This window comes from Nannobrachium achirus (genome assembly GCF_963921795.1).
Source record: "Nannobrachium achirus genome assembly, chromosome: 23".
NCBI classification, from domain to species: Eukaryota; Metazoa; Chordata; class Actinopteri; order Myctophiformes; family Myctophidae; genus Nannobrachium; species Nannobrachium achirus.
The window spans coordinates 41444002-41468375 of record NC_137830.1 but is presented as its reverse complement, the minus strand read 5'-3'; the positions used below and the strand labels follow the sequence as shown (position 1 = coordinate 41468375).

At 42.2% G+C, this 24374-nt stretch overlaps 1 protein-coding gene and 1 long non-coding RNA gene across 2 annotated transcripts in view; one reads left to right on the top strand and one right to left on the bottom strand.

Annotated features, from left to right (window-relative positions):
• Positions 1–24374, bottom strand: part of magi2a (membrane associated guanylate kinase, WW and PDZ domain containing 2a) — a gene marked incomplete at both ends in the record, with an annotated part of 355201 nt that overhangs the window by 136116 nt on the left and 194711 nt on the right. The window contains one exon of the mRNA XM_080754102.1: positions 14546–14665. Coding sequence (XP_080610228.1) covers positions 14546–14665 — 120 coding nt within the window. The remainder of the gene's footprint in view (positions 1–14545; positions 14666–24374) is intronic.
• On the top strand, positions 692–5365 carry LOC308308659. Its single transcript, XR_013963295.1, has 3 exons — positions 692–810; positions 4710–4920; positions 5248–5365. It is a non-coding gene; the product is annotated as an uncharacterized lncRNA (long non-coding RNA).

Below are 24374 nucleotides of genomic sequence, written 5' to 3'. Positions count from 1 at the left end.
ACAAGACCCAGCACTGTAGATGTCCTAGGTGTGACAGCAGTTGCTATTTATGAGCTCAGCCTCGGTGTGTGTGGTTGCCTTTGATCCATTGTATGCATGGAAAAAAAGATTTCATGGTTTATCCTACCGTCTAGATCAGGGGTCTTCAACAGGGGGTCCGAGACCCCTAGGGGGTCCTCAGAGATACTACAGGGGGTCCTCCAAATATTTGTGAGATAGAAACCTTTCTTTTTGTCCTTTTTTATATTAACCACTCTAACCATATAGTGTCCATATTCGGAGAACTTTAGCCAAAAATAGCAGATCTACAAGCTCACAACGCCTCGCGCTGCGAGACAAAGAGCTTTGGTGTAGAGGGGAAAAAGAGCAGACTAAATTCAGAGTGAAAGGTGAAGTTTTTGACGGTTCAAGTGGTTAAATATCTGAAAACACAGCATTGACATGAATCCAAAATACACAAATTATTGTGCTGTCAAACGAAGAAACTACCGGTATGGTCCACTTGCAGAACAGGGGGCGCTAGCGCGTTTAGGTTTCGCAGAGGCGGTCCCAGTACTTCCGGTTCATCCAGTCCTGTTGACAACAGTCACTTCCAGAGCGAGTCGCAGTGACTTTCTCCGGTAAATAAAAGTACTTTCTTTTCACTTTTTTTTACTTTTATCACTTGTTAAAAGAAGTTTTATGTGTATGTTTCATCTTTTCACCGTTCGTTTTTTTTGTTAGTGTCATAGAGTTTTTAAAACGTGTGTGGTGTTCTCTACAACAACATCTGGCTTCTTCACAGCAGAGCAGACAGACAGACAGAGAGAGGTAAGGTAATGCTACTTATTATCATAATATGCAGCAATCTATCTAATAAAACGTTTAAGTGTGCTTATCAGTAGGGTTTTGAGTCTTTATTTGATGTAAATAAAGTTTAATATTAAAGCTAGCCTCTTTAGCATCTTAGCACTACAGTACATTATCATGTGGGACATTAAATGACACATCTAGGTCAATTAATATTCCAACGTGGCATCTGCTCGACTGTTGGCGAGCAGATGCCACTCTGGTCCGGGGACCCCCAGGGGTTCCAGGGGGTCCCCAGCTAAATGATAGTTAGGAACCAAATGGACCCTAATGGGCATGGGTTTATAAACTATATAAATTGGGGTCACAGAGATAGAAATGCTATAAATGGGGGTCCATAGCATATTGCATGTCAAACTAGGGGTCCTTGAAATTAAAATGGTGGGAATCACCAGTTGCTAGAGTTGTAAAAATCTTCTCTTATGGGGGTCCCTGGCATATATTTTCAAATGGGGGTCCACGGGCTAATAAGTGTCAATTTGGGGGTCCTTGCCATCAGGTTTGAGAACCACTGTGTTAGAACCATGTTTGATATTTTAGAAAGTAAGGAACTTTTTCTGTTGATGTGTTAAGCTGTTGGCTTAGCCTCTTCTCATTTGTTTATGCACATACTGTGTATATTATATATCAGATCATGATATCAATACATTGTGTGTGTGTGTGTGTGTGTGTGTGTGTGTGTGTGTGTGTGTAATATTATATATATATATATATATATATATATATATATGGGTCAGTGACGTGACGCCCCAAAAAATGTGTTTTTAAAAAAACTTTAAATTGCAGGCATAAAAGTTATTTACTTTTGTTCTACTCACTCTCAACCTTATGGAAATACATTTTGTTTTTAGATATTTTATTGGAATCAGACTTTATTCAGCAGTTTGTTGTACTTGTGCCTAAAATCGTCATATGGTGTGACATGAAAATAATTGTTCATAAAATGAAAATGGAGTACATCTTTCTTAAGTTACTCACTTTATCAAAGTCCTTTATCATAACTAACCAGTGATCCACTATAGTTTTTTGAAAATTAATTATATCTGTATATTTTTTTCATAATCGACACTCTGTGTGAGGCCCATGTTCATGATCTTACAACATATTTTAAATGTATTCTGTCAAAACTTTCTCTAAAATTACACAAATATTTGTGACTCTTCCTGATAATATTCTCTATGTAATCCATAAACATTTTTTTGGTTTAATCATTAATAAAGGTATGATTTTTCACTATTTGGAATGTCACACCAAATGATTTAGTGTCACACCGTATGATCATATCTTCATGTGTCAAAGCAAACTGTGTTTTAACCTACCTATTACTGAGTACTGAACTTTACTGATTGATTAAACAATAGAGGGTATGCGCGTGACATCACTGTTGCTGGAAGTTGTGGGAACACGCCTACTGAGTGGCAAAACACTAATTACTGCCATTGACAGCCCATACATCCAAACAGAAAAGTCCTATCTGATTGTATTAAACAAAGTTAACTCACCAACATTGCGGCTGTACTGAAAGCTTGAATTATCCTCTTTCTATCTGCAAAGTTTTTGTTTCATAAAAATCCACCATAGGCATGTTATGAGCTACTTTCTGTCAAGACATTCTGTGCAGGTTTTTATTTTTCCAAGTGTCAGAGTTTGGAAGCACTCGTTTTCTACAACACAACATCCTGCTGCCTCCTGCATTATGTGCAAATTAGAAACAGGTGGTATGCAGGGCCATTGAGTGATTTGCAACTAGCACTTCCAAACTCCAATGCTCCATGCTGCTCAATGTTTTGCCACTCAGTCTAGATTAGGGGGGCGGGTCCCAGTGGACGTGCATACCCTCTATTACCCAGGATAACATGGCCTTAATATTTCTGAACAGGATATTATTGTAGGGCTTTAACATGGGATAAGAAAGAATTGTAGTAGTAGATGGATGATGAGGATGTGCACAGGAATGCTACGCACACCTAAGTCTTCTGCCGGCCCACGGCAGAAGGATCCTAAAGAGACAATAAGGCGCATATCCACACTTGGAGCCAAGGCAACATTTTATTAACACCAATTAGTGGAAACAGAACTCAGCATTCAGGTAAATTGCTTTTTTCCGAAGTCTCCTGAACTTGAACACAGCATTTTGTGTTGAACAAATGTAATTAGGAATCATGACATTACACCACATCTCCACTAGCTAAAGAGTGCTGGGTTGCGCAACTCCGAAAATAGCTGATCTACAAGCTCTCGCAGCACAACGTGTTGAGAGCTTGTAGATCAGCTATTTTCGCTAGTTTTGTCTCGGGTCCTACCTTAACACTGTCCAGTCCAGTGAGTGAAAGTACAAAAGTATTAGATCAGATTAGATTATACATTTAGACTGTATTGTACATCAGCCAGTCGTATTTGGTGAGGGTAGCAAACCGGCTGCCTTGTTGCGGTTCTGCTATGCCACAGACAACCTCCTGCTCTTCGTGGAAAATGCAGTCTCGCCCCTTTGGCTCCTCTCTCCTTGCTGGGTCATTGTTTAGTTTCTCCCTGTACTTTCTCGTTCTCTCAGCACTTGTCATTTTCCAGCTGACAAAAGAAAATGGAATGTATAGTTTAAGACAAAGAGAAAATATTTTTTAGATTGAAACAATATGTTAAGGTTTCTGTGAAGGGGTTTCTGCTCTGTCTGATGAATTTGAAGTATCACTGAATGAAGCTAAATTACATTTTATGTAAAAATGTTTAAAACAAATGTTTAAATGTACAAAAGAAACATGGAACTTTGTAATTTATTGTTATATCTGTAGTTAAATACAGTATAAATCATATGGTGTGACAATCAAGTCATATGGCGTGACAAGCAGACATGTCACACCATTATGATTAAGTGTCACACCATATTACGTTTTCTGCATTTAGGTTTACCTTGAGGCTACTATGTACACATTAGCATGCTAACAGCATGCTAGCTATAACAAAGCAACCTAGATCTACATGGAAATATGACCAAAACTTCAAATAACTTAAGCTTTTTTTAATGAAAAGGTGTCACACCAACAGACATCCAAAGTGGTGAGTTTGTCAAAGTTTCAACAAGATGGCATTTCATGAAAATGTTAAAATCGTAACTCACCTCAGACACCTGTCTTGCAGTTGTGCTGGGAGTGCTGAATAGCCTTACAGAAGAAGGACCTCTCTAGCCAATAGGTGTCCAAATAATTGCCTGTTTAATTTGTCCAAACTAGTGTCACACCAAATGATTTTGGTTTGGGGGACAAAATGTTTTTGATCAGAAATGACTGAAAACATTATGCTTTGACTTTGAAAAGATATAGGCTCACAAATAGACATTTTTTTAGCCTAAATTCATTTTCAAATGATTTTTAGCAATTTTATTCTTAGTTTTATTCAAGTTCCCACTTTGAGAAACAAGGTCAGGACAGTCACACCATATGAGTTTTGCCATGTTTGGTTGAATATTCTGAAGAAATGAGGAATGAAATGTTTTAATCTTGAGTAAGTTCACATAAAGCTTAATGTCCTGCACAATATTCAGAAGGTTTTTGACAAATATATTTTTTATTTATACATGTTTGACACCGAGGACAGCGAAAACGTTACGTCACGTCACCCACCCACATATATATATATATATATATATATATATATATATATATATATATAGACTTGTTTGTTATACTAAAATATTAACAACCTCCTCTGTGTTTCTGTGTGTATATAGTATTGTATATTATTGTATGTACACAGGACCACATAGCAGTTGGAGTGAATTTCAGGAGAAATTCAGCTTATCGTTTTAGACCCAGTGTATGACTGTTCTCCTGTTGTTTGCATTTCTATATTCAATCAGTCATCAGATGGAGGGGGTGCAGGTGCAATGGAAGTGCCTGACCATGACTACTCCACAATCCCTGAACCTGCTGCAGTTGACCTTGCCTTGAGTGACAAGGAGGAATTGCAAGATGAAAACCGTCAACTTAGGAAGCAACTGGAGGACCTGACAGTTAAATCTCGGTTTGGGCTGCGTAGATTTGAAGGCTCTGACTCACAGATTAAAGTCTTCACAAGGTATAACATTGTCTTTCCACAATAAGGTATGACAATATGGGAGGGAAGGAAAATTCTCAGAATAGCTGAGTTCTAGGGTCAGAATATAATTATCATAAATGTACTTAGTTACTTTACAATACTGCTCTCATAAAATACTGACCTGGACTGGTCCATTTGGACCACCTTCATACATTTAGGGCTAGCAGATCTGTCTCTGACTCTCTGGTAATATTTGTATGTCCATGACAAAAATGTAGCTGGCATGGCGATGAACCCTGTTGTTTTCTGTGTGTGACAGACAGACTATACAACGTGTTTCAACAGTCTTTTCTTTTCTCACGTTAGGCAGCATCGCAGGAGTGGGTCCTTCAAGGGGTTGTCTTCTTATCCTGTTTCATCATTATACTGTATTATACATAACAAATGCATAGAGATGTGATTGAAAATCTGTGTGATGACTGTGATCCTTGTCATAATAGATAATAAAATAGATTCAAGACATTGGATTTTCCTCTTTTTTTTTTACTAAGAAATATAATGTACACGGTTTTAGTATAGAGTGGTGTGTGAACCTGCAATTTGAAACACAGTAAACCCAGTAAAAACAAATTGTTCATTGTAGCCTGCCCTATGTGCAGTTTAACAAACACAGCAAGTACTCTTCTCAGTTATTGTCTGTTTCAGAGAAAGAGGTTCTCAACCTTGGGGCCGGGACTCCCATGTGAGCTTGTACATCGACTAGTTTCACATTTTTATCTGTGGAACGGAGTCAAGCTAAAATGTAATCAACTCCAACAGTCCAAATAAGTGCTTATCAGGGTGGGGGGGTCCCCAGTTCAAATATTCATGTTGCATAGGTCATGGCTTGAAAAGGTTGAGAACCACTGCTCTGCTCCAGCAAATAATGGGTGATTCAGGACAAAAAAAAAATGTTTTGACAGTGTTATATATTGTTTTTATTCACAACAAATTTTGTTCTAATACAATTCGTGCTGTCATATACAAAGTACAGGTAGAATGGATGTTTGGATCTTTACAGAAGGAAGGTAGCTTCATAGATACCTGTATTAACATAAATGTACACAACATGCAGTTCAAATAATACAGGTACGGGTTATTCTAAATAGTATATATAAAACATCTTTACGACAGTTTCCCTGTGTTAGCTGATCTAATTTAGCAGAAACTTCATCTGCAGAAGGGCTGCACGCTTCTTGCTAATGATTTTGCTCCCTACAAATTGGAGCAATTACACTATTCTGATCTTCTTTCCCAATTTGACTTATTTCAATAACAAGCTCACAATGCTCTCCTGTCATTGAATGACTCGACTGTCAACAGAGTGTTCAGAGCAGCCAAGAGAACACTATAGTTGCAAGAGGGGTTAATAGTAAACAAGATCACATTGATGTATGGATCAAGATTGTGTGAGGTGCAAGGTTGGAGTAAATATATATGTAAGTTCCTGTAAGCCACTTCTTCCACATCTCTTCTGAGGGCGATTCTTCTACGGACATCTTGGACATCATGGTGGAGTATGGGCTGCCACCGGCATCTCGCTCCTGCATCAAGATGAGGAAAAAAGTTTGAGTGTTCTCAAAATGTTTCAATAGCTGTTCTAAGTATTTTATCCTATTTCCGGGCCTATAGTAACCATAAAGTGCAATACCCATTCAATGCACTAACACAGACTTGAGCGAAGGTGTCACATGACAAAAATAACTATATAAGCTAACAAGTAACAATGTATCCCATACAGTAGCTCTGCATTTTACCTTGTTACAGCTTCAACATAATGTTGGACAAAATAAATGGGACCGTACCTATGTTCCCCAGGTTCTATGTTCCCCACTTACCCCCACAACAAAGGTTCTATGTTCCCCGCTCATGCAAAAATGCAGGAAACATGTATTTCTAATGATTAACAACTCTAAACACACACAACTAAAATAATGGGGAGAAATTACGAATATTAGTGGGACAGGGAGGCACTATCTGGGCACCATATTTTTGTTATGACTGGGCATCTGGACATCTGGGCACTAGAGACATGTATAGGCATTTGGACGAGTGGCACCTGGACAAGTAAGCACTTAGGGGTGGAGTCGTGGAGACATCTGGGATTCTGGGCACTATACATGGTTTTTACACCAAGGCAAGGACCCCCAAATTGACAATATTTGCCTGTAGACCCCCATTTGAAAATATATGCCAGGGACCCCCATAAGAGAAGATCTTTACAACTCCCTAGCAGTGATTCCCACCATTTTAATTTCAAGGACCCCCGGTTTGACATAGCAATATGCTATGGACCCCCCATTTATAGCATTCCTATCTCTGTGACCCCAATGTATATAATTTATAACAACTCAAATGGAACCAAATGGTTTGCACACTCTGAGTTACATACCCATTAGGGTCCATTTGGTTCCTAACTATCATTTAGCTGGGGACCCCCTGGAACCCCTGGGGGTCCCCGGACCCCACTTAAGAGAGCCAACAGTCGAGCAGATGCCACGTTGGAATATTAATTGACCTAGATGTGTCATTTAATGTCCCACATGATAATGTACTGTAGTGCTAAGATGCTAAAGAGGCTAGCTTTAATATTAAACTTTATTTACATCAAATAAAGACTCAAAACCCTACTGATAAGCACACTTAAACGTTTTATTAGATAGATTGCTGCATATTATGATAATAAGTAGCATTACCTTACCTCTCTCTGTCTGTCTGTCTGCTCTGCTGTGAAGAAGCCAGATGTTGTTGTAGAGAACACCACACACGTTTTAAAAACTCTATGAACAAAAAAAACGAACGGTGAAAAGATGAAACATACACATAAAACGTCTTTTAACAAGTGATAAAAGTAAAAAAAAAAAGTGAAAAGAAAGTACTTTTATTTAACGGAGAAGATCGCTGCGACTCGCTCTGGAAGTGACTGTTGTCAACACGGGCTGGGTGAACCGGAAGTACTGGGACCGCATCGGCGCGCCCGCCCCTCCCCTCTCTAACTATTGGGCAAGTGAGGAATATGGAATCTATGAGAAGATTGTGGGGGTCCCTGCTTCATCTCTCTCTCAACTAAGGGGTCCTTGGCCTGAAAAATGTTGAAGACCCCTGGTCTAGATTCTCCAAAACTCTGCCTGTTGGTGACAGATTTGGTACATAGTGGTTCCCTATGGATTTTACTATTCAGATTAGGCTTGATTTGATCTTTATTTACTTATCTCTAAAAGTACAGTAAACTCCATACATCATCATCATTACATTTACAAAACAACCACTTTTGTTCAGGGACAGAGAGAAGCAAATGCTTATTTTGTCTGGCCCCCTTCTTACATTGTCAAATAACCATATGTTTTGATACAAAAAGTTATGATAGCCTACAAAATGTTTTACATACTGTATGCCTACAGTAAATGTAAATTGATCATAATAAAAGTAATACAAATACACCATATAAAGTAAAGAGGAAAATATCTTATAAAGAATCATAGTAAATCAATATAAAATCTAACCACCAACTAACCATAATGTTGTTTGAGTGACTGCTTATAACAGCGGTTGAACATGTTTAATGCTGTTTAATATTTTTCGCAAATTTGTATATTTTTATCAAGATTATTCCATAGATTTACACCAGATATATTGAAATTCACATTTGTTTCAGTGTTATATGCATAATTATTGTCTGCCTAAAGCCTCTATTGTTAGTAACCTACCACATAGACTCATAAGGGTTTCTTTATTTGTTCCATTGTGCATTCTAATGGGGTCTAAAACTACAGTACAGTACATGTGCTTACGTTACTTTTTACCACTGGCATTACTACTACATTGCTCATTTCGGTGCGTTTGGTGTTGTCCTCCTCATTGATTAGCAAGATTTGGAGTTGCAGGGCTTGAATTCAATTCAATTGAATTGGCAGCAAATCTTGCACTTGTGTATTGGCTGTTAATACTGTCTAGAATGAAGAGCACTTCTTATGGACGCTACATCCCACAGGTGCGGGGAACACCCGGTGCGGTGGAGCTGCAGGTGACACAACGAGATGTGAGTAAAACTTTCAAAAGCGTTGGGACTCATAAGGCGGCCGGCCCTGACGGGATAGCCTCACGTGTCCTTAAGCTGTGTTACGACCAGCTTTCGGGGGTCTTTACTGACATTTTTAATATGTCCCTGTCATTGTGTGTGGTACCGTTGTGTTTCAAGGAAACCATAATTGTACCCATAGCAAAGAAAAAACCTGTCGCCTGTCTTAATGATTATCGCCCTGTGGCTCTGACCTCTGTTCTTATGAAGTGTCTGGAAAAAATGGTTATATCACATATAACGCACATTATCCCTGCCAATACTGATCCACTACAGTTTGCATACTGTGCTAATAGATCAGTCGATGATGCTATTTCTCTCGCACTACACATTGCCTTGAAACATCTGGAGAAAAAGAACTCTTATGTCAGACTACTCTTCATAGATTATAGCTCTGCCTTTAACACGATTGTACCATCTAAGCTTGTGTTGAAACTCAGGGGTCTTGGTCTTGGCAGTAGTATCTGCAACTGGCTGTTTGACTTTTTGACAGGCAGGCCACAATCTGTACGAATAGGGAACAAGCATTCATCTAAGATATTGACCAGGACTGGAGCGCCCCAGGGCTGCTGCCTCAGTCCCTTGTTGTATAGTCTGTTCACCTATGATTGTGTTGCCAGGTGTGGCAATAATTCTATTCTCAAGTTTGCAGATGACACCACGGTTATAGGACTAATATCCAACGATGATGAGAGGGCCTATAGGAGGGAAATTGAAGAGCTAACCCTATGGTGCCAGAATAACAATCTCTCTCTAAATGTTAGTAAAACAAAAGAGATCATCGTTGACTTTAGGAAGTCTAAAGTCAATCACAGTCCCTTAACCATAAATGGTTCACCTGTAGACATTGTGGACAGTTTCAAATTCCTGGGTGTTCACATAACAAACTCACTCACATGGTCTCTAAACAGCAAAGGTATCCTTAAGAAAGCGCAGCAGCGATTGTACTTTCTGAGGCGCCTCAGGAGATTTGGCCTGAGCACCAAGGCTCTTGTAAATTTCTATCGCTGTACCATAGAAAGTGTTTTGACAGGATGCATCACAGTGTGGTTTGGTAACGTGACTGTTCAAGACAGTAAACAGTTACAGAGAATTGTGAAGAGAGCTGCCAAAATCATTGGCACAGAATTACCACAGCTACACACAATCTATAACACACGCTGTAAGAAAAAGACAGAGAACATCTTAAAGGACAGCAGTCATCCCGCCCATTCCCTGTTCTATCTCCTCCCATCCAAAAAACGTTATCAGAGCATCTCATCGCACACCACCCGTCTCAGTAATAGTTTTTATGCTCAAGCAATCAGGTTGCTTAACGAAGAGATGAAAGCGAGACCTAGGTAGTCATGTGCACTGTACGCAGTTTTTAAACTGTACACTGTTACACTGTATGGTTTTTGTTGTTTTTGGGTTGTCTTGGGTGACTTGTTGTTGTCTTGTTGTTGTGGGTTGATGTTTTTGTGTGTAATAAGGCTGAGAGTGCTCCTGGCACAAGCATTTCATTGTATGTCTGTACCTGTATGGATATGCATGTGACTAATAAACCTAAACCTAAACCTATCCACACACGGCATCACAGCCGCCGTTTTCCCTTTTCCTCCTTTGTACAGTGTACTCTTTTGTACTCCTTTGTACAGTGTTAGTATGTTTTGACATGTATTATTGTGTTAATATTTATGCTATGTTTATGAATTTGATACACTAGTAAGATGCCTCAGGGCAACATGTGACCTCACCCCAAAGGGCGAGGTCACGTCAATTCTTGGCCATCTGGCCAGTTACCCATATATGGAGATCCATGTACTGTATAGTACATGCCTTTTATGCTCATACATGGAGATCACTGTCTGAACCAGCCACACAGATATGGGCGGTCTTCCTCCATATATGGGCATTCCCATATGAAGTCCTGTTAGATATGGGCTCATCCCCCCCAGAATGAGACTTTGGTTCAGAGTGAAGCTTTTGAATGTTTCCAGGTAAACTATTATTCCAGGCTTTAAACATGGTTTGTGCCGTTTTAAATCTGACCAAATCTGGAAACTTTAGAATATAAGATTTTAAAAACAAATTATTAGTATTATAAGCCTTGGCTATACTGTAGCTACACTAGCTCCTCCAGCCAGTTAACAGTGTGAAGAAACCAGACATGAGGAAAAGATGTGTGAAAATCCACAAAGATTATTCTAATATGCAGGGCTAGAGAATTAGAGAGAGACAAAGACAAAGATCAAGTGCGCATGAGGTGGAGCACGTGGACTAGCCAGTGAGATTTGAAACACCAGTAGGAGTCTTTCTCTGTCAGTGTAGGAAAAGACCCATCGAAATATGGTGTTCAGAATGATTCTGGGAAACCAGAGGAGATTATGAAAAAAAATAGTATGGGGAGCCTCAATATTAGAACCACAAACCGCAGACTAAAATCCCAGAAGCTTAACGAGTTGGAAGTTTTGCCTTAAAAAATGAAGTAGCCTATGCTCAGAATGTGAACTGATACAACTGGATGAAAGTTTCTGAACTAAAATGGTGCCATCTTACGATGACCATTAATGAGGACGAGGTTTATACTGCATGAAGTGCTCCTTTAACATTGAGCACCTTGTCAAAGCTCTGATCATGACTGGGTGTTGACGGGGTGGCTCACAGTAGGTGGTATGTACACAGAACATGCTGCCAGCACAGGGGGCTACAGACAGTGGTAGAGAGAGATTGCGGCAAGAGGGCAGCCTGAAGGCGACTGACATACAGAATAATTTTGTCTGTGAATAATTTTAGTTTCTTGACAGAATCACCCCCCAGGCTGGACTGGACTCCGGCCCGTGGGCCACGAGTTTGACACCGCAGGACTACAGTATAATGTGAACTATAACATGGTAGACTTAGACTGGATGGAGTTGTTTTGTGCGCTAATTCAATGGCTTGGAGAACCACAGCTTTGTCGTTACAGCCTGGTGCAGCCTCACCCAACTGGGGATTAGTTCCTCAGGCGAGACTGAGGCTTCAAGTAGGAATTCATCCCCATTAGACTTATTTCCCGAATTTTCAGATGTTTCTCTGGGTGAAAGTTTCATGATACCGGAGAGAAATTGCATTGAATATTGTGGAGTCAAGCCGAACATCGTCAGCCAGGGGTTGACACTAAGGTCTCAGAGGCACTTGCCCATCGGGCAAGTACGGGTCATGTTCTAATTGCCCAAAGGTCATGTCAACTTGCCCGAAAAGTAAATCGTCCATTATAAAATGATAGGTAAAGATTTTAATTACCGCTCAATTTAACACTAATTTCTTTACTTTCTGGGCCTGCGAGATAAAAAAATAATAATTCACACCTCAATACCTCCAAATCCAAATACCTACATACAGTAGCTTTGATTGAATATGTCTATGGTTTCACACAGTAGCCACAGTAAAAAGAGCACATTATAGGTAAATAGCGCTCTTATTTTACATTCCACAGGCCAGAAGACCGCACTGGCCACATTTAGGTGTTTAGACAGATATCTCGTGTTGTGTTTATAGACGTTTGTGTCCCCTCTCAAATGAGCACTTGCCCGGTCGGGCAACCTGAAAGCAAACTTCACCTGCCCTGACGTTTTATTTACCTGCCGGGGGCAGGTGGGCAAACCTTAGTGTCAATAGCCATGTTTCCATAAACTTATTCGAATTAGGGAAGCGAATTATCAGAAATGCGTATTAGGACAAAGCAAATTTAGCCCGTTTCCATTAAACTGGTGAAATGCGATTCTTGGGAGATCCTGCCTTGGTCCGTCTAACCGACGTGCTGTAAACACTTCCCATGGGCTTGCACACAGTGCACAGAGCTGGGATGGGGCTGATTTTTTCAGACCGAGAGACGTGAGATGTGACGATCGCTGCACACGCATCCCGACCCAGAGCCGGTCGCGACGCACTGCCGCGGAGAAAGTGCGGCCAGCGGGAGCACAGAGCAAGCGACCCCGGCCGGGGCGGCCGGCCCGCCGCCCGGTTGAGTCCTCCGGGCAGACTGCATCCTGCAGCGTCGCAGATGCGAGCTGCTGTGAGCTTGTACGGCCTCTTTTGGCACGCGCAACACGGTGTGATGACGAAGGGTCACTCCGTGTGTAACAACCGGTTTGTTTTGTGGGCCAATGGACGTTAATTAAGCGGCGTGTTATAGGAGGACGATATGGACCAGAACGTCATATTTTAGTCGCATGTATTGTCTGACCCGTTTCCATTCACAAATGCACATTTAGTTTATTCGATAAAGCCTCAAAATCCACCTCCTCCAAGCGGATAATTTTCTTTGCGGATAATGAAAGTTTATTCGCATTTTGAAGTGTTTCCATAAAAAGATTTTGCGAATAAGCCGTTAATGCTCAAAAAGTGGCTTTATGGAAACGCCACTAATGTCTGCTGTCAGCCACGCATCGTTCCACAATATCAGCTAGTTATATTAATATGAAACACATGTCTAACTTTAGTATTAGCTGAACGCCTAACATAATGTATTTATTGGCAATTTTCTTGTCACCACTATTTATCTCCAATTCATGTTTTGATCAGTACTGATTATTATAGACATGGTGCTCGGTGTCAACAGCACTATAGGCTCAGTAAAACATCCCATAGCATGGAGGGATGCTTGATCTGTGATTGTCTAGTTAGTTGTTAGGTCAACCGAGGATAGACGACATTCTACAACCTGGAGGGACAACTTCATCAATCAAGTGACTGAATGAGTGACTCAGTGAAAAACATCTGTGTCTCTTGGGCTGGCCTGCCGTACAGCCAAAGTAGCCATGACTCAGCGAAGCTGTAAAAATATTGATTAAAATCTCTACTTCTGGTGAATACTGCTCTAAGTATTGACACTCTCAACAAAGTACTTGGTACATTTCTGTCTTGTTTGCCTGACTCTCACAACAGTCTTCTCTTTTGTTTCCATTCAATCTCACCGCTGCTCTCGCTCATAAAATTGTACATTAAATAATTAAGATAATTGTCATTGTTCATTAAATTATTACAATATTTTAAATAGTTAACTATGACAGAGCGTAAGTCCAAGGAAGCTGGGGAAAGCAGTCAGAAGAAAAGCGAGAGTGGGTGCTCCCACCGCCAAACAGATCGATCGCTGCTTCAGTAAACCGACCGTTATACATTTACCATCTTATCGTTTTATTTTCTCTCCTGCCACAGAGACTCTGTGTAAGGTTAGAGAGTAAAGAGAAAAAAATAATCAAGTTGGGCTAGCATGTTATCAGTGTGGAGACAGAGGATGGATGCACAGCCAAGGGGAGGCAGTGCTTTGGTGTCTCCGCCACTGGTCTGTATGACCAGCAGAAGGAGAGGACGGTGTGCCTCAATTTGATTAGGCAACTGAAAAGCCATGTTTGCTCAAAGGCAGAGACGACATGGGTGTGTGTGTGTGTGTGTGTGTGTGTGTGTGTGTGTGTGTGTGTGTGTGTGTGTGTGTGTGTGTGTGTGTGTGTGTGTCTACTGTGTCTTCATCAGAAAGATCAGGGCCATCACAGAGACGATTAAAACACACCCAGGACCGTGACTTACCTTCATATGTTCCACTCTCTAGCAAAGCTCCGCTCTTCTCCAATTCCACAAAACGGTCGACGGTCACAAAATTATAATCCACTCCAGGGACCTCTCCTTCCTTGGGCTGCCTGGTTGTGCCTGGGGGGGACGGAGAGGAGAGGAGAGCAGAGTTACAGTTAACTAAGCGCTAGAACACTGAGTATGTATATGTTGTCCTAACCTAACTGAATGAATGGTGAACTCTAACAGAAGCATGACACATATGTGTTAGGAGGGATCAGAGCAGTATGGAGACGGAAACACGTTGACCCTGACCCAGCTAGTTTCATTTACAGGCCTCCCTGTTCCCGCAGTATGTGTCATGCTCTTCTCAGGCAAGCTATGGCGGAGCAGTTGCTCAAATAACGGGGGGAGTGGGTCTGACTCCTGTTCAAGGTGCCATTACCGGAGGTTGGTGACGCAACTTGGACACCAGGAAGAGAAATCAAATCAATTTGCATAGAGCTGGCACTGACAGCATGTTAACTCATATGCTGCCATTTAACAATACCTTCGTACTCTTTAACTGCCATTCGTCTCCATAGACTTCCATGTAATTCATAGTGCACGGATCATGCACACCCATGCCTAGATAATGCACCACGTGTGTCCACATTGCTCACAGCTTTCAAACAAAAAAATCCGAATGGAAATCCGTTCAGGCATTCATGAGATAGCAGCCATTATGTTTTACACTGTTGTGAGCTTGGAGGTCTGCTACCTGAGTTGTATGGGGGTTGTATGGGGGTTAAACAAGCAATTTCGCGATCGCTATCATGCCTACTAACGTTTTTGGGGTCCAAAAAAATTAAAAAAAAAAAAAAAAAATTAATTTTTTTTTTTTTTTTTTTTTTTTTTTTCACGGGCGTGGCAGGGTGGGACAACGGGATTTTTAAGGGATTCACGTTTTTGGCAGTTAATGAGTTAAGAGGCATTCAGACAAAAAATGTCTGCCATCAGGACACAGAATGTGCGGCGTGGCTGAAAATACCACACCGGCTAAGCTCTTTATAACACACTCAACCAGCCAGACCGTCGTCTTTCCTCTTGCCCCATTAACTGGAAATGTGTGTCCCGATGGCTGTTGGTAAGTGGTTATGATATTGATCGAGTTGCGGAATTACTTCCTAAATACTTCCACATCACAAGTGGGCCAATCAAGACACCAGAGGTTAGCAAAATTGACATGGTAGTGTAGAGGCACTGAGGTGCTGAAGAGCTTTCCACATCAGAGCAAGGGCTGTTAATACAGGGAAAGGAGAGGGCAAAATACAGTCAGCTGAGTTGAGCTGAAGATACCACCAATTTATGTCCACTGTAAAGTTTTGGACCATCATCTATTCAAACATGAAATAACGTAACGTGAAGAAAATGAATCTGCCAAGACCATTACTGCTGGCCAGTGTTATTTTAAAACTAAATTTGTTGATGTAATCAGTCCTTAAAGGGATAGTTCACCCCCAAAATCGCTGATCCACCAACCATCCGTACAACAGCCCTAGCCCTGTGTTTCTCCACAGCTGAGTATGCATGCTCAAGCTGGAGCCGCTCCCACCACACCAAACTGGTAGACACGGCCCTCAATGACACCAGCCGCATCATCACGGGCTGCTTAAAGACAACGCCTGTCCCGTGCCTCTATGCACTGGCCGGCATTGCCCCACCCCACATCAGACGCTCCGTCGCCGCCCAAGATGAGCGGAGAGCACAGGAGTCTGACATGAGGCACCCCCTGTACGGACACACAGCACCTCCATCCAGACTTAAATCTAGAGCCAGTTTCCTGCATAAAGTCCCCCCTCTTCAGTCCACCAAGGAATCGGCCCGGACCAACATGTGGAGGGTTGAATGGGACCAACTCTACACCCGAGCCTAAGAATGGCAGGAGAGAGGAATAACACCTTCTGAATGCCTCGTCAGCGGACACGACCTCCCATGGCCGACCTGGAAGACCCTCAACAGACTGCGGGTAGAGCAGGGGAGGTGCAAAGCACTGCTGAAGGCGTGGAACTACAGCACAGAGGACACTTGTGGCTGTGGAGCAGTACAGACAATGGCCCACCTGCTGGAATGCGACAACGCCCCCCCGGTGCAGCCCCCGGGACCTGGCTGAGCCGACTCCATCGGCTGTGTTCTGCGCCAGACACTGGCAGAGCGACATCTAAGATTGCAAAGGACTCGAAGAAGACCCCCAAAATGACCTTCTTTCTATTGATTACTCACCCACTGGAGGCTTGAATTCATAGAATTGTTTTTATCGTATTCGTAAGCCAATATTTAGATGACTAGCAGTGGTTCCCTATTATATGGAGACACAAAGGTAGACTTTTTGTGTCTCCATAGGGAACCACTACTGGTCATCAAATTATTGGCTTAGGAATGTGACAAAAACAAACAAAAAAAAAACATCCACAAATTCAAGTCACCATGGGGCGAGCAATCGGTAGAAAAAATGGAGAAAGAATAAGTAGAGTGCTTCTGATTTGATTGTAACTGACTCCCGTGTTGTGAGACAATCTAAATTATGTATGCAAGTGAAATCCTTTTCATCTGTGCTGTGGGCAAAACAACTTGTTATACTACACTGCTGTGGCAACGACACACCTTTGTGATTTGCTTCAAATCCCTGATCTCTCTCTAGTCTAGAACTACAGCCTCCTACAGTAACCCTCTCGGCTAACACATCAAAACAGCACATGCTGGGAGAGGTCTTTCGGAGGGTCGATGAGCTAAATAGCGGAAGAAGGAAAGGCGGTCAACTGATCAGGAAACCCACATATTACGAAGTAAAGTCCAGCAGTCCGATCCTGCATCATCCCCTGCTCTCCCGGGGGGCCAGTATGGTCAGTCATAGATTACTCTCCCGCACAGGCAGCACAACAGAGCCTCGCATGTATTGTACACTAGGGATGGGACGATACGCGATATTATCGTTTATCGTGATAAAAAACACTCACGATAATCCTATCGTGGAGATTTAACATATCGTGATATCGTCCTCCGTCATGCACTGGGATCAATTCACCTTTTATTTGCAGAGCTGCATATCCGGACCGGTACCACTTAAACCCTCTATAACTGGTAAAAGGTACTTATAATATACATACTTGATACAGTCTTTTTTCACTCTCTATCAAATGTCTTTGCCAAAAAATAGCCGATCTACAAGCTCACAACGCATCGCAACGCGATGCGTTGTGAGCTTGTAGATCTGCTATTTTTTGGCAAATGTTCCGCCCCAGGATAATGGATTTTGATTATCGCGATAATATCGTAAATCGCGATTTCTTTTGCCACAATAATCGTGATATGAAATTTTCATATCGTCCCATCCCTATTGTACACGCACGCGCGCGCGAGCAGCACACACTTCAAAGAGGACCTTTGATGTTTTGGGTCTATATTTAGCTGCATCTTCTGGTCGGCGACTTTGCCACGGTGACAGTCTCTAAATGGAGACAATCACAGTGCTTCCTCATTCTCCCTTTATTTTTTACAGTATATGGGTCACAGTCCAGCAAATCAGCCTATTCTCTGTGTGGAAGATAGCTCTGCAATACAAAAATAATGTTCTTGGCTATTAAGCGTGATAAAGTAAGTGGGGACTCAGGCATAAGGTGACTGAAAAGCAAAGCTTTTTTCACCCGTCTTCTGGGGAAGCCATATAATTGTAATTTACAATGCCCTAATTGCAGCACATTGGGACACACATTAAGCTTAAATACTGCATTCATCATAGTGTCGAGGAGGCTTTGGGGCTGTTGGGGGGGGGGTTGTGGTTTCAAATTCCCATGGGCGTGTCTCTGGATTGGGGCCATGTTTTTTTTTCCTTTCTTATTTTGCGTGTGCAGGCATCCTGTTTATTCATCAATCTCCTGTTTTCATGGGAGTTGGGGGGGGGGGAGAGAAGGAGCGAGGGAGAGAGAGAGACGGAGAGAAATCACGAACGATACATCAGTATAGAGGCAAGGCCCTTCTGGCTGCCTTCAGATTAGCCTCACAAACATGTTGCTACTGATGACTGTCAGGGCAGCAAGTCGTATGTGAGCGGTAATAACTCGGAAGCTGCCTTATCTTCAGCGTAGAGGAATGTACTGCCTCGTAAAACTCTCTGGAAGGGAGGGCGAGGGTAAAACTGAGGAATCAAGCAAGGCATACACTATGATATTTAATACTGTATATTATACAGTATAGGGGGGAGGTAGCACAAAGAACAAACTAAGGATGCAATCGATTATAAAAAACTAAATAATAATTATAATTGATTAAAAATAATAGTGATAATAGCCGATCTAGACCAGGTCACAACACGTCACAATGCGACACGTGTTTTGCATCAATTCGTTGATGTGTACATTACTATTTATAAAAAAGTAAAGAGCTCGATTCTTCGATTAATGTCTGAGAATGAGGCCGGTTGAGAGCGGCAATCACAAGGGAATGCCGGAAACGGAGCGGAGGTATACACAACGGAAAGGCAGCACGGCACACGCACAGTGCATCTAAGGGCACGGAGAACGAGTGTGTGACTGTGTGTGTGGCTCTTTCAGGCCTCCAGTTATACAGCTGTTCTCCCATGCACCCTCTCTACCCCCAGTTTCACCTCCGATTCCACAGGACATACTGTACGTTCCACTCCCACTGGAGCAGCACCTACTGCCTGTAGTGATTTCCTTCCAGCTTCATTCATCATTCAGCAGCTATCTAATTGGGGTTGGGATCCGGAATCGGAGGAACCGGATCCAACATCCGTTTCCGGGACTGTTTTTTTTTTATCACACTGTCAGAGCTGGTGTGTGGACTTCACGTCTGCTATACAATTACAATAGCGGTGGTTTTTCAAACTTTTTAATATCAAGGACCGCCATAACTCTGAGAGCGTACACATGGAACCGTATGGATCCGTACGGGTCCATTCGGTTACAGTCCTGTAAGGGTCAATTTGGAAGCCCCTATAGCACATATGTCAAAGTCAAGGCCCGGGAGCCAGATCCGGCCCGCGAATGAATTATCTATGGCCCCCGGGATGATATTTAATTACTATTGGAACCGGCCCGCAGGTCGCAGCCGCACGCAAAACAGCGTAACACAACATGCTAAATGTACAGATAAGGCCAGCCAACCACACCACATTTCATGCTTTCCTTAGACAGACAGCTGAAGCCAACCAATCACAAACCAAAAAGGGACATTTGGATTTAGAATGGACGATGTAAAACAGCGCTTTCATGTGTTGTGTATACGGCCGTGACTCGTGCCGTCCTCCACATTGTCACATTGAAGCAAAGCAACACAAGCAACCCTGTACAGTTCAATGAGAAGAAAGTAATTTCCCCATCAAAATAAATAAACTTTGCATGCTTACAACGCTTTGCCGCAATCCGTGACAGACACATTGTGAGTTCTAAATAAACATTGAACCAGTCCGGCCCTCGACTTGTAGCAAATTCTGTTTTTTGGCCCGTTAATGGGAAACTAGGTAACTTTAAGACTTTTTAGCAGTCCCTTTATCAGTCACTATATTATTGTGCTGGGGTGTTTCCTTGCAGAAAGACACATCCCCCCTGGCTGTATTTTGGTTCTGTTCTAGTGTATGTTGACATTCATCCCTTGGAGGGACGTTTTTGTCTGTGAGGGGAAGGGGGAGCTCAGCCAGAGCTCTTAATTGATTCCTTTGAACTTCAAAGTGGTTGTGCACCGGGGTAATTGATTGGGCAATAAAAGTGTCAAGCGCTCCTTAGTGATCTCTCTAATCAATGAAAGCATCAAAGACAGCTCCCTGAAAACCAGATCAGGTTTTCATTTTTACTTTCATTTTTGTTTCTGTACACACAGACTTGCCTAGTTCCCCTTTAAAATCCTAAAGGATCCCAACCCTATATCTAATAGAGGGTATGCGCGTGACATCATCATCATCATCATACCTGGAAGTTATGAGGGAACGCCTACTGAGTGGCAAAAAACAGCTTTCTGGCCTTGACAGCCCATACATCCAAACAGAAAAGTTCTATCTGATTGCATTAAACAACATTAGACAACATTAAACTCACTTTGCTACTCGATTTGCCATTCACTTTATTTTTCACATATGCAGAGAACATCCCCAGGCTTGGGAGAACAAGCATTATAATAAGTGACATAAACTCTATAATACGTTAGTGCAGGAGGATATACTACTATATAACAGCAGTGGAGTCTTTGTCATGTTATGCTGTAGGTGAAAAAGTGTGAATATGGCGAACTAACTGTCACTGAAGTCTCAGCTTAACGAGGATCACGATATAACTAGAAATCACCCCACTGGTAAGAGGCAGAAAGAAGGCAACAGATAGACACGTGACAGACAGACACCCTGTGTGTGTGTGTGTGTGTGTGTGTGTGTGTGTGTGTGTGTGTGTGTGTGTGTGTGTGTGTGCGTGCGCGTGCGTGTGCGTGTGTGTGTGTGTGTGTGTGTGTGTGTGCAGGGGTGTCGCACCAAATTCTGGGCCCAGGGTATAAGGATTCACTGCTGATTTAACCCATTTAGACTGGGAACGCATTATTACGCATTACTTTGTGCTTTAACTGCTTTATCTGCTATTTTAGAAAAATCATGAAAAGTCTTTGAATATTTCAAATTCTTTGTTTGAAAATCTGAAACAATCTGAAAATATTTAGTTCCAGGGACCCTCCAGAAGAAAAAAATATATATACGTACATACTGTATATTCAAAGATTGCACACATTTTCACAACTTTTCAAAAATATCAGATATACAAGCTCGCAGTGTGGCACAGAGTGCCGCGATGTGAGCTTGTATATCTGCTATTTTTCAATAGCTAAAGTATAAAATAATTAGGGCCCCTCCACCTTGGGCCCTAGTAACTCAGTCCCATGTTTCCGCCCCTTGTGACGCCCCTGTGTGTGTGTGTGTGTGTGTGTGTGTGTGTGTGTGTGTGTGTGTGTGTGTGTGTGTGTGTGTGTGTGTGTGTGTGTGTGTGTGTGTGTGAGAGAGAGAGAGAGAGAGAGAGAAATAGAGACACAAATGTAAGAATGATAGACAGTAAGACACATGCCAGACATAGAGTGTGTGTGTGTGTGTGTGTGTGTGTGTGTGTGTGTGTGTGTGTGTGTGTGTGTGTGTGTGTGTGTGTGTGTGTGTGTGTGTGTGTGTGTGTGTGTGTGTGTGTGTGTGTGTGTGTGTGTGTGTGTGTGAAATAGAAAATAGAGACAGAAATGGCACAGCATGTGCCGGGTCTCAGGTCTGTCCTGACATGTGGCTCCGTGCCACATGTCACTTTGTCACTGCTCTCTGGCTGCCTGTCAGCTCTTTCACAAAGCCAGGGACAGACAGACCTGGACAACAATGTTGAGTAAGTTATCATTGTTTCAAACAAGTGCATGGTAAAATTAACTAGAAAACAGCTTCCTACAGAAACTGTTGGCTCGCTGAAAACACGCACAACGTATATTATTGTTACAGTTAACTATGAAAACTGGCACCTCTTGTCCATGTATCCGCGTCACGCCTGACACATCACTGTGACATCACAGGTCTATGGGTTTGCTGTGATGTCAGGGGAACCACTCTTAACAGAATGGGTTTGCCGCTCTGACATCACGCTCGGCTTCACTGTGATGGCACACTAACAGAATCCCTTTTATGCACATATCTAACAGGACTTCATATGGGAATGCCCATATATGGAGGCCACATCATACCACACTAACAAAATCCATATATGGCCAAAACAGATGGCCAAGACAATCTGTGCGTCTGGTTCTACAGACAGGGATCTCCATGTATGGGCATAAAAGGGTATGATGTCAGATGTCAAAGACATCATAGGACTTTCACATGACGAATGTGAAATGTTTGGGCTCTCACAGCATATCTCCAGACCAGACGTCTCCATATATGGGTAACTGGTCCGATATACAGTACATCACTGGCCGGATGGCAAAGAATTGGTGCGAGGTTGCATGTCGCCCTGAGGCGTCTTGCTAGTGTACAGTAGAAAATGTACACAACCCTCCTCGGACGGACTTTCGATTCAGCTCAAGCCCAAGCATTTCCCAGAGGAATACACTTGGAAACAGTTGTTTTCAAAAATCTCAAAAAGAATACAAATTTGTAAAGAGAAAAGTACAAGCAATAATAACTGCGTAAAGCTGTTGAAGTTTGCACAACATTTCTAGCACAAAGAATGTGGAAGTAGTAGGAGGGAGCGTTTCGCTGTTTCTATGTGTCATCTTTTCGACACCCAAACCTACCCTAACCTCCGTTGGGTGAGTCGCTAACCCTCCCGACGCTCCGTTGTCGAAATGATGGTCGTTCGAAAGAGCGAAATTTCCACGTAGTAGGATGCAAAAAAAAACGCCAGAATAAATATAAATAGAGGACAACTTTAGTGTCAAGTTTTTTTTTTTGTCTATGGCCAATGCAGTGAAACAGGGTGTTTGTGTGTGTGTGTGTGTGTGTGTGTGTGTGTGTGTGTGTGTGTGTGTGTGTGTGTGTGTGTGTGTGTGTGTGTGTGTGTGTGTGTGTGTATCTACTGTATGTAAGTGAATCTATACTGTATGTATCCTTGGCACAAAAAGGTTTGAGAGCTGCTGCACTTGACTGTATCATCTAAAAGCATGGAGAATGGGCTGGTGATGGGCTCCAGCTAGCACATCCTCCCTGCGTGTGTTGTTATTACAGGCCAGTGTGGGCCGCAGCCTCAGGCCGGAGGTACAAGGCAGGGCCGTCCATTCATATCCTAATCCCTCTGCTTTGACAGGCAAAGGAAGAGTCAGCATTGCCTGTTGTGGTCCTGCTAATCTAGCCATTAGCCGGCTGTAGGAAGTGACGGGCCTTTCCTAATTCGTGGCTTTAGAGGGATGTATTAGCGTGCCATTTGGCCTCCGCCTACTGCCCTTGGGCCGTGTTCTGCCACGGAAAGCTGCTTTCGCCGCGCTTTCCCTTCACAGGCGCCGAGTGAGTGTGGTGATGCTACTGCTAGTGTGGCTGGTAAATGTGCCTACAGCATTCGCTGTCTTCTCAGACGATGTGGTAGTGCCGTTTTCATTGGAATAAAAGTTAATATGGTTGCTTTACAGGCTAATCATAATGACTGAAGATAATTTGCCCTTTTGGCAAAGCTCAGCAACATATCTTCCCTCTACTGTTCTCCTGTCTTCACCCCCAATGAACGCTCTGGTTCACTTAAAGCACTTCTCCCCCACAAATGATGTCTTTGTAATCTTACCTGTGAAACTCCTGGTAGTTTTGTTGCACACTGCATATAAAATATTTATATTTTTTTACAACTAATATCTGGTTTTCAGACACTCACTGACAAAGTGCATGCAACTTCAGTTGGCGTGTGACATCATATGCCAAACACCAATCAAACCCTTACTTAAAGGACAACTTTTTTTCTTTTTTTACAAAAAGGGTTCATATTTTAGCTAGTCATAAGAGAAAAGAAAAGAGGAGTGTTACATTCTTTTTATTTCAGTGGTTGGGGGCATGCGTACAAGTGGCTAAATATGTATTTTTAGACACAATAAGCCGGCAATTTCTTTATTACTATTTACACCAGCCTCTATAAGTCACATCTGACCATGAAAGATTGCAGTGCATCTTGGGAATGGGCTTATTGTGTCTAAAAATACACATTTAGCCACTATCAAAAAGAAAAAAAACGTTTAAATCACAAAAACGATAGAAAGAAGTAAATGAAAACATTTTAGCACTCATATTTTCTTTTCTCTAATGACTATCTAAAATATGAACCCTTGTTGTAAAAAACGAAAGTTGTCCATTAAAGGAGGAGTTCCCCCC